This window comes from Ambystoma mexicanum, chromosome 2p, assembly GCF_040938575.1.
Source record: "Ambystoma mexicanum isolate Mex_15411 chromosome 2p, UKY_AmexF1_1, whole genome shotgun sequence".
NCBI classification, from domain to species: domain Eukaryota; kingdom Metazoa; phylum Chordata; class Amphibia; order Caudata; family Ambystomatidae; genus Ambystoma; species Ambystoma mexicanum.
The window spans coordinates 1328613733-1328630650 of NC_090923.1; the positions used below are offsets into that span (position 1 = coordinate 1328613733).

The window sequence follows — 16918 nt, forward strand, 5'->3', positions numbered from 1 at the left end:
TGGTTGGTGTGAAGTTCGAACGTTTGATGTTCATTGGAAAGGATAGTCAGTTGTCATGTGGGCATGTCTTAGTTGGTATGCTTGTTTGTTGTAATGTAGAAGTTGAAAATGTTAGTGTGATGAACGGCCAGTGGAGTCACAGATGGGCCTTCGGAGCATCGATCTGGTGTGTCCGCAGCGACGTCCTGGCAGTAGTCCACCTTAGGTAGGGTAATTGTGAAGAGGAGTCTCAAGGTGCTCCAGAGTGCGCAAGTAGCCAGCGTGCAGTGACTGATCCAGGGATGCAGGAAGGAAAGGCAGTGTAAACGTGTAGGAGCAGGTAGCATTGGGTACCACGTAAAACAGTTGAGTAAAATTGCTTCAGAGGGGAAATCACACTAGAGAAACCCAGGAGCAAACCACAGTGAGACAAAGTCCCATTGGTCCATCTAGGAGCAAAATGCTCCAATGAGCAGAATCACAGGTGGTCATCTAGGGGCATCTTACACTGAGACACCAGGGAGCAGAGGCCTTGCGAGGGGGGGCTATAGCCCCGGGTCTTTTGGTTGTAGCACCCGATAGAAGCTCAGGAGTTAAACCCAAAAGGCTAGCTAGCCCCGAGTCCCGACAGTCCCGACATTAGCGTAGCCCCGGATCTTTTCCAGATCTAGCTAGGGAGCAAGGTAACAGTTGGACACATGAGAACAGCATCTAAGTGGGGAAGAATTAAATCGGCACACCGGCGTGGAAATCACTGTGTGTCATCTAGGAGTAAATCAAAGTGGACACAATTACAGTGGGACATCTCTTGTAGCGGCTCCAAGAAGGACGCCACCTTGTGACTCACCCCATGGCCTGATGCCCCGTCCATCATCTACTTGTGTGCTGCCATAGTGGCAGGCTCATGACATGCAACACAGAGTGCAGAAATGCAGTGTGAGGTCCCCTAATGGTACTTTGATTGGGTAGGCTGAGGTTGAGTGGTTCGTGGGTCTCCGGATGGGAGTTGCAGCGTGGGTTTGAGCACTGGGTGCATCATTGTGTGCTCTAAATGGGTGACCTACCCCAAGCGTGTGCTTTGAGCCACCCTGGGTAAAACCTTGAAGGCAACATGCCTTGTTATTAGGTCAGCCTGCTGCCTTTGGTTTGGTGCCATTGCCTCGAGTTTGATCTTAACGGTGAGACCATGGATGGCTAAGTCTTATGAATAGCCAGGTGTTTAGTGTTTTTCGGAAGCTGACGTCTTCCTGAGTTTGTGAAATCCCCCTGCTCGTGAGTTTCAGAGTTTTGCTGCAGTGCTGGAGTAGGCTGATCACTGGTGTTTTTTTCTGACATTGGGCCTTGTTACGGGTCCGACGGTAACCCTGCTGGTGCTACCTGGCGGGTTGCTGCCGGATCTGTAATATTTTACCAGTGCCTTACAAATTATAAGTCCCCATTCCCATAGACTCCATTAGGACTCTATTGGAGTGGGGACACGGAAGCACCACCACCGTTACTAACGGTGCTTCTGTGAACCGTCTGCCTACCGTGGCCGCAGCAGCCGACAGGATCAGACCTGTTGGCACCGCGAACAAGGCAGGCAGACTCAGAGTTTGTCAATCTGGAAACAAGGGTGCCGATGAGCTTACAGGCACCCTTGTTTCTGGACCGGCAAACTCAAAATGAAGCCCGTTCTCTCTCAGCTATATACAGTGGAGTAACTTTGCTGAAAATGTTGGGGAGGACATGACATCTGAAGAAAAGGTGCCCCAGCCAAATGTATGGGGGAGAAAATGGTGTGCCATGAAAGTTGGGGGGGGACAAACACCCCAGCCCCCAACCCCCCCCTTAAAATTACGCCCATGGCTATTTACAAGTAGATGATGCTTTGAAACACACTTTCTTGAAGTATAGGTGCCTTGCAAATGCACAATAAATAAATAAATAAAAGGAACCTATGCGAAGCTAATCCGCAGCTGATTGTGGTTAGTTTGGATATGGCTATTGTGATACTAATCAAGAACTAGGGAAGTGACTGTAGTCAGTAAATGATGGGAAAAGAATCTTGGATCAAGATACAAAAAAAGCGACAGATCAGCACTGTGGCTGGGCTTAATCGGGCCTCGGCTTCCGCCGGTATTCATTTTTTTCCGGCGCCCAGAAAAGGGCAATTACCAGTTCATTACAACCTTGCCGGACCCGGCAATTGCCCTTTTCTGGGCACCGGAAAAAATGATTCCCCACTCCCCTTTGAGCCGGGAATGGGGAGTGCGGTAGCACCGGTACCATTATTAATGGTACTGGAGCTACCGTCATGTTCTGCTCGCGGGTGCCGGTAAGGTCACCAGGTCAGACCTGGTCGCTGCAAAGGCACCCGCGGGCAGAACTCATAATTTGCTGGTACGGTAACAACAGTACTGGCAAGCTTTCCGGTTCAGTTGTTACTGTATCAGCAAACTCGTAACGAGGCCCATAATATGTTGGACCTACAGAGAGTTTGTTGCCAACTGTGCCAATGAGTCACTGTTAGAGGGGGCCATAATCCCCACAGAGGACCTAGTCGAAGCCCAATGCACAGAGCCGAAAACTAGCACAATGCAAATGGGATTGGATATAACTCTTACAAGTGTTTTTCATGACCTTCAAAAAATATAGATACAAAATTGAAACACGAGATGGTGGTGGTATAGTTTCATTAAAAAAAGATTGGAAAAAAAGCAGCGTAGTAACAATTTCTTTGCGTAGAATATTAGAAAGAAATAAAGAATACTGTGTCCGGTGCCTAAATGTAAAAACACATTAGTAAGCTTTAGAAAAGTTGAAGAAGGGAAGGCAGCATAATTACATTCCCAGGGTGTGATTAGCGATTCTTCACCCACACAAAACAATAACATACATTTTCGGATTCTAATCACCTGAATGAACAGGTGATTGGCAAAATGCAACCTTCCTCCTGATTGGCTGGTTTGCAGGCCTCTCTGAAGATGAGGCTCTCTTCATTTTGTCAGAGACATTCACAAAGGTGGAAGAGTTCAATTCTCCAGTCCTCACAGAAGCACAGGTGAAACACAATTGCATTTCCCGGGGACCCTGAGAGCAGGGGCAGCAGATATGTACGTAGGTGATGACAGGGCTGCCAGTCTCTTAAGCCACTAAAGCACTGCCCGAGCATACTCGCTGCCCCAGCAGACTCACAGGGAGGAGGGAGGCCCCATTCGCTGAATGGAACCCCCAGTGCAGTGACTAAGCATATTACTTTAATATGAAGGGTGTCCTTATGCAGCCATTTTACATGCACACACATTAATCTCCACCTACACAAATGTGGTGAGTGCTCATTGTGTGTGTTGGTGCATTTGTGAACGAGAAGGATTTTAAACGGATGCGCAGTATTTCATGTAATAAACCTGTCTGCAAGAACCTACGTTAGATGTCACATGATCCGCTCTCACCCAGTTAGATGTGTGTGTGTAAACCTAGGCCGGGAGAATAGCTCTGGGCTGGGGCAATGCGCTTGTCTTGGAAGCATGACAACGCAGAGCAACACAGGTTCACGATCCGGACCCCACTTAGAGGCTGGATCCTGGTAGTAAGCAGGATATAAAAGATGACTTACTTAAGAAATGACTGTGTGATGGTGTCACTGTTCTGTAATCTATATTGGCCAGGCTTAATCCGTGTGTGTCTGTCTTGCGTGGGTAATCTTTATATTTGTTGAGCCATTTGTTGGGTCTGTGTGTGTCTACAATTCCTCGTGCTTGTGGATCTCTGGGATGAGACGTGTTGATTCGTGAAACTCTGAAATACACCTGTTGAAATCAGACACACCCAAAAGCGATACAAATCCGTGCTATTGAAATGTTACTCTCAGGATTTCAATTTATCTGAGAGGTCAGGTATCCATGACAACTATGGCTGAGAAGAAGAAAGCATATTGACATGCAGACGAAAGATGTTCTCACTCAAAAGAGGAACTATTGTTTGATGGTTTGTCTCATGCACGGGCATCATTTGTGTTCTGGGAAGGGGGTTCTGCTGTAACTCTTGCAGGACTGTGCACTGGTTGGTAGCCCTTTTACAAAATAAATACAAAATGTACTTAACAGAAGCACCAGTCGTCCGGAATTCCCTGTAAAGCTGCGGGAACGGACTGTGTGTTTGTAGCATTATCTCTTATAAAGAGTTACTAAAGTATTCCTGTGGCGTGCTTTCTTCAACCACTAGTCACTCAATATTGACTATTCCATAGGTGCCGAAGTGGTAGCCATTTTGGTGGTATATACTCCATGCATATATTAGTCCCCACTCGTAGTTTCAATGAGTGTAGATCATTGTTGGAATTGAGTCACTAAACAGACAAATATGGTAACTCAACATCAGTTCTTACTCACATCACTATGACCCTTCCGATTAGGGATTAAAAATGATGGTATATAACTGACTTTTGATTTTAATTACATGTGATTCTGAGAATCTTAACCAAACACTAAATGAAGATGTTAATAATGTAATTGACACATCACCGTCATGGAACCATTACGTCCAATAAATTGAACCCCTACATCGTGATTCCCTTCATAATTAGCTGTTGCTAGTATTCAAATATATTTTTATTGCTTCAATGAAGAACATCAGCTCAGCTCTGAAGTATTTTCTTCCCATAGTGAGAAGGCACTAATAGTGCATGCTCCCTACTTTATAGGCCCTTGATTCTAAATCCCCTGCTCATGCCCTGCCACAATCGCGCTCAAACTGAGACACCAGCAACTAAGAAATGCACATTCTGGCTGTTCCATATCCTATTGAGTGACTACACTAACGAATGATTATATGTCAGTGTCTGTAGAGCAGTGGGAGGTGGGAGAAATCCAAGTGACTATATCAGCAGAGCCTAGGAACATTTGAGGGTAGGGCATTGCCTGTGATCTTGGATGTGTGGAGGCAGATACTGATGAATCAGCAGTCCCAAGGGGATAATCAGAGTATGTCATAGGCTGTGCTTCTACAAATGTGGAAACAACGAAGTGCAGTAAGCAAAGTGTTCTGGTGGCAAATGGATGTTTACCTGCTCCTGGTATTTGGAAGTTTGCTGACAAGTGCTGGTACCTTTAAGCATTTGGACTATGCTAGCTCCATAAAACACCGGTGCAGCGCGATAGCGGCTGCGTGAAGTGCAGTAAGAAAAGTGTTCTAGTGGCGAATGAAAGTTTAATGGCTTCTGGGATTTTGAAGTTTCCTGACAAGTGCTGGTTCCTTTAAGCATTTGGACTTTGCTGGCTCCATAAAACACCTGTGCAGCGTGATAGAGCATTATGTGCGAGGTGCAGTAAGCAAAGTGTTCTGGTGGTGAACTGACATTTACCTGCTCCAGGGATTTTAAAGTTTCCTGACAAGTGCTGGCTCCTTTAAGCATTTGAAATTTGCTGGCTCCATAAAACACCTGTGCAGCGTGATAGCGCGAAGTGCAATAAGTAACATTTTCTGGTGTCCGGGTGTGCGGGCTGTGACTGGTTTGCCCTACAGAGTTAAAGCTTGGTGATCAAGGAGCTTTTCCTAGTCCTGTAACCGTGAGCAAGTTACACATGTCTTTGCTGGAATTTTCTGTGTGTGCGGCTCACTCTGGCTCGCATCTGTTTCACCTGGATCATGGAGGCAAACACTCATTATGCATTACGAATTGTGACAGATTAATTAATAGTATGGTCTGTGAGGGCTGGAAAGTGTGTAACTTTACTACAAATCCAATCCTTATTACCATATATAAAGATAAGTGTTACATAACTGTTGTTTGTGAGTTACTTACCCCTTCCATCTGAACGGTGGTAACCAAACTGATAATTAAATTGGAAATTGAACTTCTCATCTGGTATGCTTGCAAAAGCCAAATCAACAAGTCGGATCAGTAATTATAACTTGAGGAATAAAGGAATTAAATCTAACAAAGGTGAACTGTAGACTGTGCATAGTAATTGCAAGTAAGTAATTGCATAGTAATATGCAAGTAAGACCCTGCTGCAGTCTCTACCCCTCTTGTTGCCTCCCAGGCTCTTTGCAAAGCCCTTGCCTCTCATTTCATTAAAATAAAAACAGGACATCCTGTCCACCCTCTCCACCCACACCCCTCCTCCCCCCCCATCTGTGCTTGCTGACCCTCCTTTAGCCACCCCCCCACCATCCTTCTCATCCTTTCCTCTTTTCTCCCCTGACAAGGTCGCTGGACAAGTCCGATAGATGAAAGCCTCGTCAATACAGGTTCATCCCTGTTCCTCTAAAACCATCAAGGACCACATTGACACACTCGCTCCGGCCCTTGCTGATTTTTGTAATCACTCCTTTGCCTCGGGATCCTTCCCCTCCCCTCTGAAGCACTCCTTTGTGCATACTCTTCTCAAGAAACCCACAGCTGATCCTTCTTGTCCAGCTAACTATCGCCCAATTTCCATTACTCCCTTTCTTGGCAAACTCCTGGAAAAGTTGGCCATCTCTCTGCTTAACCTTCATTCCAATTCTGTTGGATGTGTCCATGACCACCAGTCTGGCTTCAGAGCTGCCAGAAGCACGTAAACTGCTCTCCTGAACATCCATGAAGATCTGCTCTCCAAACTTGACTCTAACATTCCCTCTGTCCACATCCTCCTCGATCTCTCTTCTGTCTTCGACACGGTCAACCATACCATCCTGCTCAACCGTCTCCGTGAAAACCTGGGTATCACTGATCAGGCTCTGGCCTGGCTGACCTCTTTCCTCTCAGATTGACCATCCAAGGTGCAACTTGGGTCCTTCCTTTCATTTATCTTCCTCTCTACCTGTGGCGTTCCCCAGGGGTCTAACCTCTCGCCCTGGCTTTTCAACCAATACCTGGCAACTCTCACCCACTGCATTGCCACTTTCTGCTCAAATTTCCAGTGCTACGCTGATGACACTCAACTCATTTTCAGGCTGCCCTCTGCCACCTCCTTTCCCTCTCTCATCTCTGATTGCCTAACTGCCATTCAAGATTGGTGTGCCGCCAATGATCTTTGTCTGAATGCCAGCAAGACAGAGATCCTCCTCATCGGCACACCTTCACCATCCTTTCCCCTCACTCTCTGGCCGGCCTCCCTTGGCCCGCCTCCTACCCCCACCTGCGAGGCTAAGAACCTCAGGGTCATCTTTGAATTCACCCTTTCCTTCTCCGCCCACATCTCTGAGGTCTCTAAAAAGTCACATTTCCAACTGCACCTCCTCAGAGGTACTCTGCCTTTCCTCTCCTTCCCCCAGAAGCTCATGGTATCCCAAGCTCTGGTTCTCTCTAGCTTGTACTATTGTAACAGCCTCTTTCTAAATCTACCTGCCTCTACTCTCCGCCCTCTGCAACTAATCCTAAACAGGACTGCGAGACTTGTCCTTGGCCTCAAGCCCTGGTATAGTATCTCTCCAGCTCTGAAATCTCTCCATTGGCTCCCAGTGGATGCAAGTATTACATTCGAAACCCCCTGCATTGTCCACAAGGCCTTCTGGGGCCTGGGTCCAAAATACCTTGAGCTATCCCTCCGCAAATACCTCCCCTCTCGAGCTCTTCGCTCCTCTACTTCCAACTCCCTCAGGGTCAGTCGTTTTTCAAAGAAACTAGCTGGGGGTAGATCTCTGTCTTCGGCTGGGGCCTCCCTCTGGAACAGCCACCCTGCCACTCTAAAATTTGAGGAGAACCATCTCTGGTTCCGGAAGCACCTCAAGACCTTCCTCTTTTCTTCTGCCTTCGCTCCCCCTCTCCCCTGCTGATCTGTTCTCTCTTGGCACCGTTCACCTGGCCACTCTCTGTCCTCTGGGCCCAGGTACCTGCTCACCCTGCCACCATCCTGCACTGACCCTGGGCCACCCCTTGCACTGGGTTCTGTATCTGTACCCATACAGCCCCCCCTTTTTCTTCCTGCACTTATCAGACCTAAGCTGTCTGCTGCCTTAACTGTAGCACTTGCAAATTACTGGCTGCACTAAAACTGTTTGTTGCCTTTATTATTTATTTATTGTTGTTTATCTGTTTCTCCTCTGCTTCGCACTTTCCACTTCTCCCCCCTTCCATGCACTTGCACTTTTCCCCTCCCCCTCTCCCATGCACTTGTGCGTTCTCAATGTCACTGGGCCTAGTAAGATCGCTGTTTTGTTCTCCCCTGTCCCCTCCCTTGCCTTGTGGCGCTCTGAAACACTTGTGTACGAGCGCGATAGAAATAAAATATCAATATCAATATCAATTAGATTATATTAGGGACATCTAACACTAGATCCAGGAATCCTCTGTGGCCCCGCAAACTGCCACTGAGATCCCTATAAAAGGAAAAATTACAACAAACGCTGCAGCGTTTTAGAACAGAAAGAAAGCTATTAGTACCCCGGTCTGGCAGGCCGTGGTACTAATAGCTATAAACCGTGAGCCGATAATGCCCCTGCGGCTCAGGGTTTATTGCTTAAATAACGAACCCACAGTAATGCTTGACTGTAATTATTTCACAATAAGGACACTTTCTCCAGAAAGAAAGGGCAAACGAAAAAATCCTGCATATATCTTAAATCTTCTTCAACTATTCCCTCCTTTGAGAATGTTTAACTCTAGTGATTTCAGTTTTTTCACCCATTGGAACATGAAAATGAGATTATCACTCAAGTTCCTTGTTATAGGACTGTTACAGTTGGGGCAATAAGAGATCAGTTGCAGAGTTTTTTTTTTTTTAAACTAGGATATGACTTGGATTAATCTTCTTCCCTTTGTTTTAGAGCTGGAACAGTGTAAGTTTTGTCTATCGACCTGTAGATGTAAAACAGATGAGAAAGATAAACTTTCAAATATTGATACTGAGTCACTTGAGCAGGTTTTGAAATGGCTCACGAGCTTGAGTCCTTGTAAACCAACTAGAACATGAAGCTACAATATTGTTTCATGAATACTAGAGGTAGTACACATTGGTTGACCCCAAAAGGGTGTTTAGATGTCCTCTGTAATAATGATATCTTCATTTTACAAGAGACCTGGTTTACATCTAATATACACCTTGATGTATATGTAATATATCAAAAACTGTCTCGACAGGGATTGATCAGGAGTACAAGTGGGGGCCTGTTGATTGGGATTAAACATACTATTCCCTCATCTGTAATACAAAGTAGAAATGAATGTCATAATGTTTTAACAGCTGATCTATTGTGAATGTGTAGGGCAAATCCAGAGGTTGTTTGTTCATTAATATATATACGACCCTCTGGGTGGTCTTTCCACTAATGATATTATGGAAAATATTTGTGAAATCATTACTAATGGTATGTTGAAGCTCATGATATGATACTAGTAGTGGGGGATTTTAATGCCCATTCCATAGATAGACCCCTTATGTATTCTATGGCTAATTTAGAAGTAAAAAGAGAGATGAAGCAAAAAAGAACTAATTCCCAGGGTAGGACGTGGTCTGAGTGCATGGAGGGTTTAGAACTGATAATGTTAAATGGACGAACGAAAGGAGACATCCCTGGTGAACATACTTGGACATGTGGGAAGAGAAACTCAACAATGAACTATGTCTATTGTGACTACAGGATGACTTCTAGGAAGGAAGCAATGAAGGTTAGTTGCAATCAATATAGTGATCATGCTATGCTCACCCTTTCAGTCTCTGGGGATCATGCAATAGCGTGCCGATCAGGTAAAGGTGACGTGGTCCTTATTGCTTCTGGCAATAGAATTGTATGGTCGCATACTAACATAGATAAGATGAAGACATATATCCATTTTGATATTCTATGTGATATGACTGCCAATGAGATTAAGGATTGGACAGAGCAACTCACATTCAGGTTTAATCCCCAGAAAGCCATATATGTTAGGGCAGAGAATGATAAAATTGGCAATTCTTTGTAAAAAAAGAGATAAAAAAGAAGTATGAGAAGAGTGGTGTGGTATATAATGTCTAGCAATTTGGAAGTCAGTTGGAAAAGGATGAAAATAGAACGGGCTAAGAACCATTACCGAAATTCGGTATGTTGGTGGAAGATTTCCAAGAAGAATTTTCTTTGGCAGAATATGATTTTTACATTGGCTAAGGGAGATTCTAGATCTATATGGAGATTGTTGGGGACAGCTAAGAGTATTAAGGGAGACAAGGTCATTCATCCAATTAATGAGATTATGTGGATTTTATTTCATGTCGATTTGGTGGGAACCCCATTGTGGATGAGCATAATGGGAGATGTACAATGAAGTTATCTGAGGTATAAAACTCAATTGATAAGGAATTCTTAAATCGTCTAGAACCCCAGGGCCCAATGAGTTAGCAAATGCCATTTTAAAATCTGACCCTGAAAGTTGGGCCATCCTCATCGAACTTCATTTCACAAAAGTGTGTGTGGAAAAAACAATCCCTTTATCTTGGAAATTTCCATATTGATTCCGATTTTTAAAAAGGATGATCGTTTATCCCCGTTGAATTATGGACTTTTATCAATGCTAGACGTTATGGGGAAAATATTTACATCAATATTATTGAAATAACTAGATAAGTGGGTAATAGCAAATAATGTGCTGGATGATACCCAGATTGGGCTCAGGAGAGGCTCAACAACAACTCATAATTTGTTGGCTATTGATTACCTAAGTGGTAGAGCAAAATTGAAGGGGAACCGGTTGTTGTTTGCAGTATGTGTGCACTTCCAGGCAGCCTTTGATACTGTGAACCGAAGGTTATTCTGGTAAAAAATGGAGAGGTTAGGCTGCCCGGAGGGTCTACCTAATTTAATCTGTATGCTGCATTTGGATACTAGTTTTCAGGTCAGGCTGGATGGCAGGGGGTCCATCACTGCCATGTTTGTCACATGATACAGGGTTAGGAAGGGTTGTGTGCTGCCCCCCTGCTTTTTAATTTGCATCTATCTGATCTGCCATCCAATCCGATAATATTGTTATATTTGATCATACTTCTGAAGACCTTGCCCGTTCTCTAGATGCGCTGGCAAATTACACCCTTGCGAACGAATTTAGCATCAACTGTAATAAAACAAAGGTGATGCAATTTATTGCAAAGAAGAACCCTCGATCACCCTTTTTTCTTGATGGTCAAACATCGGAGTACACAGACAAGTACACTTATTTGGAAACTACAAAAGACGATAGAAGCGGTTACCGAACATTGGTTGCGGAACAACAAAGAAAGGCTGCCACACTATTAGTTTTAATTGACAAATTTGGAAGGCACTCAGCAGGCTTTTCTTTAGATGGAATTATATGTCTGTATAAGCAATACTTTGGTCCGGCAATTCTTTACGGTCTTGAAACCATCACTATTAATAATTTGAAATTGCTTAGTATTCTGGAGAGTAAATATTGGTGCAGAAGTTTAGCACTTCTGGCAAATGTTAATGTTGATGTTCTATGTCTTGAGTTAGGACTGCCTTCTCTTGAAGCGCTGGTGCTCCTGAAAAAGGGCTCTTTATACATTAAAGCTATTAAAGAACCAGTATGCCCAACATTAGATTTGTTGGGGACGCTCATTAGGATGAATGAGACCAATGAGAGCAGACGTTTTCAACTAAATTCTGAGTGTACTTGATTGTTCGGTTCTGTTGGATGGTCCCCTTGTTGGGATCAAGATTTGTCAGTGTTGTTGGAAAAAAAAAGGTTTTCTCATGGGATTGGATTTCGAACTACACACATTTAAGAAGTGTGAAAACCTATACTGATATTAAGGTAATGCAACTCAGATATCTGTCCCCACATGTGTATTTGCTGATTTGCCCTTCTGCAAAGTTAATGAATAACCTCTCCTTAATATACTATTCCAGTAGATAGGAGATATTGCTGGATGTCTAAGTTGAGGTATATTTTGGAACCTCCTTACCATGTCTTAATAGAATGTCAAAAACCATATAAAGACATATATGACCAATCTTGTGCACTCCTACAATGTGATAAAAAGTTATTAATTTTCAGTCCTACCGTTTAAATACTAATTGTGGAGCATTGCACGTTGCACTTTATCGAATATGGAAGTATGCTAGTATGAAATTAGGAGCAGTTACTTCCAAACTATGATTTTTGATTGTTTGATATTTTTTATTAAGTTTTTAGAAACGGTATGTTTTAGAATATTATAATGATTTTTTGTTACGACGTCCTTTCATCGCGAGATGAAAGGATACTGGGTTTTTCTTCGTGGGAATTTTAATGAAAAAACTCATTGAATTTTTTCGGGGAGGGTTAGAAAAATATACATGGGGTGCAGGTGTTCTGGAATAGATTTTAAAAATGAAGGGTATGGGGGTTTGTGGGGAGCACCCCCAAAAATAAATAAATTCGATGAGTTTTTCCGTTAAAATTTCCAAGGAGAAAAACCCAGTGAAATTTCAGCCCACGATGAAATGACATGAAACCGATTTTTTGTATTATGCATTGTAAATGTTCTCTTTTTAATTGCTGTAAAATATTAGCTGTTTGTGTGTAAAGTTCATTGAACTAAGTCACAATAAATAAATGAGCATGTAGACAGCCACAGGTATCAGTGGTAAGAAGGGGATAATCATCTTATGGCACGGACTGTAATACTGGATGCACAAAAGCAGGCATATATGGGTGGATCACTGATTCCTACTAAAGATAAGATTACAGCATAGGGAGAGGTCCACCTTATGGAATAGGAGGCATGCTCAGCTGCAGGAGCGGGAATTTGTGGTGTTATTTTTGTTGGAGTTAATAGACACAGGCATATCACTGAACCCTAAGTGGGTAAGTGGAGCATGGCATTGACCGGCATGCTATGGAATGCAGACATACGTGTGTATCAGTGATCCCAATGGATAATAGGAGCATCGCATCAACAGTGGTCCTGGGTGTGTGGCACGAGAAAGACAATCATGCATTTCTGTCCCTAAGCAAAGAATCAGAGTGTGGCATTGCTCGTGGCGCTGTGTGTGCAGACGTGATTATACTGTGGGCCATGATGGATCCTGTGGGGTGCTCAGAATATGACATGGGTTGACTTCCTCATTGAGTGGGCATGTGGACACACTGTTGAGCCATACCCCAAAATCAGAGTATGGCATGGGCCAATTTCGGGGAAGAGCAGATATGCCATAGAATCAGAACACTCTAGATGGAGCTCAGTGCATGGATAATATGGCAGCCGGATCCTACCACCTGCCTCTATTTAGAGGCATGGCCAAAGCATTTGAAAATAGGAAAGGAGTCTGGTTTCATATGGCTATGACAGGATAGATGGAACTACAAGACCTTTGAAGAAAATAGACAACTCCTGAAGAAGGGGAGCATCAAACCCCGAAATGCGTAGAGACACAAGTTAACGGATTGTTATTCTAGAAAATATTGCCCAGATGGGTTATTATTGAATTATCAAACATCATACTGTATATTGTCTATTTCGAATTGTGAAATGATCAACAAAGTAAAATTTGAAATTCAACAGTTTGGTATTATGTATGGTCTAACATAAATGAATAAGTGTGTATATATACATTTCTTTGAGTAAAGAATTTTTATAAAACAAGAGTTATTAGCAAAGTGTTATTTTTGAATTACAGAATTGAATATATAGGAATCATTCACTAATTGGTTGTGTTCACAATACTTTTGGGTGTGCAGGGGACGGGAGAAATCCACAAGTGTGTGGTTATCTGTTGTCTATAGTATAGTTTATACAACCTAGTGTCAGGGTTGGTTTTCTCCCCGGCACCGCACTACTAAATTTATACTTTATCAAATTTTAAGGAATAAGAGGAGTGCACTGTGATAAATTGGCTAGATATGACAGGGTAATGAACAGAATTGACCTGTCTGATTTAAAAAAAAACAAACGAACAAAGATTGATTTGGAGTTACTGACTAACATGCTGCACATGTTCTTCTTTTCCAGGCCTCTGTAGGACATCAAGCCGGCATTCCACTTTGAGCGTGCCATGCCCGCTGCCCAGTTCCCAGCCATGCCCACTGACCTGCGAGCTCCAGAATTGCCCGTACTGTGCCAGTATCCTTGAGAACCCAGAATTTGAGTTCAGCGAGTCGGAGAGTGGCGATTCGGACAACAACGGTGTCTACGAGTTCACCCAGGACCTGCGACATGGGGATCAAAGGGATCAGCTGCAGCAGCAACGCAGGCAAAAGCGGAGGAACCGCAAGAAGAAGCCAAAGAGGGCCAATAAGTTCTCCAAGTTAATGACTGCCTTCAGCAACCGGCTTCAGAGGATCGTGGACAGCAAGTACTTCAACCGCGGCATCATGATCGCCATCCTGATCAACACGCTCAGCATGGGGATTGAGTACCACGAGCAGGTAGGTGACGTACCACCAATGATTTGTTTTTAGGGATGAGAATGATCCATGCTAGTGTTTGCCACAACAATACCTGCAGGCCTGTGTGGCTAAGGAACTGATGGCACCCACGGACTGCCAGATATAGCCTGCAAATACACCTGCATGCTGGTGACACACTCACAAAACATTGACCCCAATGTCAGCCCTTGCCTTCTCAATGCTCAGCTGTGTATGGTCCACCCTTGGGGAATACTATATTGCTTTCTCTCCCCAAGTGCATCAGGGAGGCTGCTCCTTGTGTCCTCTAATATGTATGAATCTTAAATATCTTCTCCTTATGGAATCTGAAGATCTCTATTGTGTTGCCCATCTTTTCTTCGCTCCTGCTTGCAGAGGTGTAGCTTCCTGAGCCTCCTCCTGCAGGACTTGTCCTTTAAACCAAGCATCATTTAAGCTGGCTCTCTCTGGACGGACATTAGTCTTTGGCCTATAGCATAGAAGACTAGGGCCCAGGGAGCCTTCAAATCATTTAGCAGTGAGTCACTAAGGGTGTGAGTGAATGGGACCAAATGCATTGTGGGATCAGACACCGCTTGACATTGTTTTGCACAGACTGGAGTGGGATTCGAGGGGGCTTAGCTCCCCAGAAACACAGTTTGTTAGTGGTATCAACATCTAAGATCTTTGCCTCCAGCTCAAATGGCGAGAATACTATTGTTTGAGCATTCTAGGAACTGAAATGAGGAATGTTTCACAATGTCCAATGCAGCAAAGGGGAACATGGCGGGGAATCTTTTCTGAGTGGTAAGAGCGGTCGAACCGTGCAGATGCCTATGGATCAGGCAGAAGACCTGGAAGAGAATACGATCTTTGACCGCAATCCAGCACAGACTGGGATTCTGAGATCCGCTATCACTTGGAAAGGCCACAAATAAGAGAGGCGGTTGCAATGTGCGCCTCTAGCATTTTATTTAATAGAGGTGGCATGGAGTCCGCCAGAGAGAACATTCCCATAGTCTAGTTGGGAATGTATTATGGCACTCGCCACGACTCTCCTTTGGGTTGGTGGGAAGGCAAGGCAGGATACATGTGAGGCTCATGACATTTAAGAAACATGAAATCCTAGCTATGTTTACATGTGGTAGGAGTAGATTTTTGGAAGGGCATGGGCAGAGGGGGGAGGAAGCTTGCTAGCACTCTAGCCATTTTAACCTCTATCCACATATGTATGTACCCCCTGCAGCTGAGAAGCACAGGGACCCTTGCACATGGCTCTGGTACAGTAATTGAACAAGGAGGAAATGGAGGGAGGGGTCTTGGAGAGGAAGCCTTATATACCTGCATCCAAATAACTCCCTAAGGGTGCAGGATTGGTGCCACAAAAAGGTTATTATGGAGTCATCTAAGGAGTCACTGGCATAGGTGCACTGGGGATGGGTGGCAATTTGGTGTGAACCGCATAAACCATGTCGGCAGCAGTGTCATTTAGCAACAAGGTTGCATTCCTGGTACTGGCTCAAGGAGGGGGACATTAGCACTTATGAAACAAGCCTACAATATGTTAAAGGCATGTTGAAAGCAAAGAAACGTGTTCCGTGATAAGATCGCAACCCATTGCGGCAGAGTTATATCAAAAAAAGCATACCCGACATGGAGATGGAACATGGTGCTTCAGATGGCAACCTACTTCCATTTCAATGGCCTGTGTTGTGGGTGGTGGCATGGAATGCGGAGTGCCAGCTGGGCATGAGGGAGAAGCAGAGACCATCAGCCTGCGGAGATAACTAGTAGGGAAGGGGGAAGTGTGGAGGGTGGCAGAGACCGGAGAGGGCGACTGGAGAGCCAGCGGTAGGCCAAACGCTGAATAGATGTGGGGCCACGTACCAAGCAACATAGGCTTTGTTCAGTAGATAAAGCCTGCAATCTTCAGCAGCTGACTGGATGTCCAATTTTCCCAGGTTGCTAATGGAGCCGGTTAGCCTAAACCTCCCTTGCCAGCAGTATAATACCTTTCACTGTGTGTGGAAGGAGGGCAGTGGGCGGAGAGTGGGCCCTTAATTGATGGCTCTCCAGAAGAGCTTGAAGCAGAGAAAGAGGAAGGGAGAAGAAAGAAAGGCACACACTGCTACGGCATGCGTTGGACAGCCACGTGCTCTCCCGCGTCTGAAAGGAGCACGCAGATCAATGGCTTCCTTTCATCCTGGGCTTGGTGGACTTTGTGATAAAAAGACTGACCGGGATACAGGTTGTCAGAGCGATTCTTCAGACTTGGCTCTCGATGCAGAGGGGAGGTTGAAGGGGCTCTAGTCCCAGGTCTTTTGGGTGTAGCCCCAGATAGAAGCTCAGGGGCTACAAACCGAAGGCTATAGCTAGCCCGAGCCCAATAGTCCCGGCATTAGCCTAGCCCGAGATCTTTTCCACACCTAGCAACACCCCTGCCTGGAGGGCACATTGATGTCTATGAACACCGCTGTGAGAATGGGCTAACTTGTAGCCTAACTGGACTACATTACCCATTATGCATTATGAAAGCCAGCATATGGCCTGTTAATGCACTCTATTGCAAAGTCTGGAAGAGGAACTCGAAAGTTCACACTATGACCTGCTAAATACATTTCAAAACAATATACCATACTGTTCATGGTTAAACAAGCCTTGCAAACGTGATATAAC

General features: G+C 44.5%; 1 protein-coding gene across 4 annotated transcripts in view; it reads left to right on the forward strand.

Annotated features, from left to right (window-relative positions):
* Window positions 1-16918, forward strand: part of LOC138567460 (voltage-dependent T-type calcium channel subunit alpha-1H-like) — a 1148189-nt gene that overhangs the window by 531252 nt on the left and 600019 nt on the right. For all 4 annotated transcript variants that reach the window (XM_069645666.1, XM_069645668.1, XM_069645670.1 and 1 more), the window contains exon 8: window positions 13848-14263. In XM_069645666.1, coding sequence (XP_069501767.1) covers window positions 13848-14263 — 416 coding nt within the window. The remainder of the gene's footprint in view (window positions 1-13847; window positions 14264-16918) is intronic.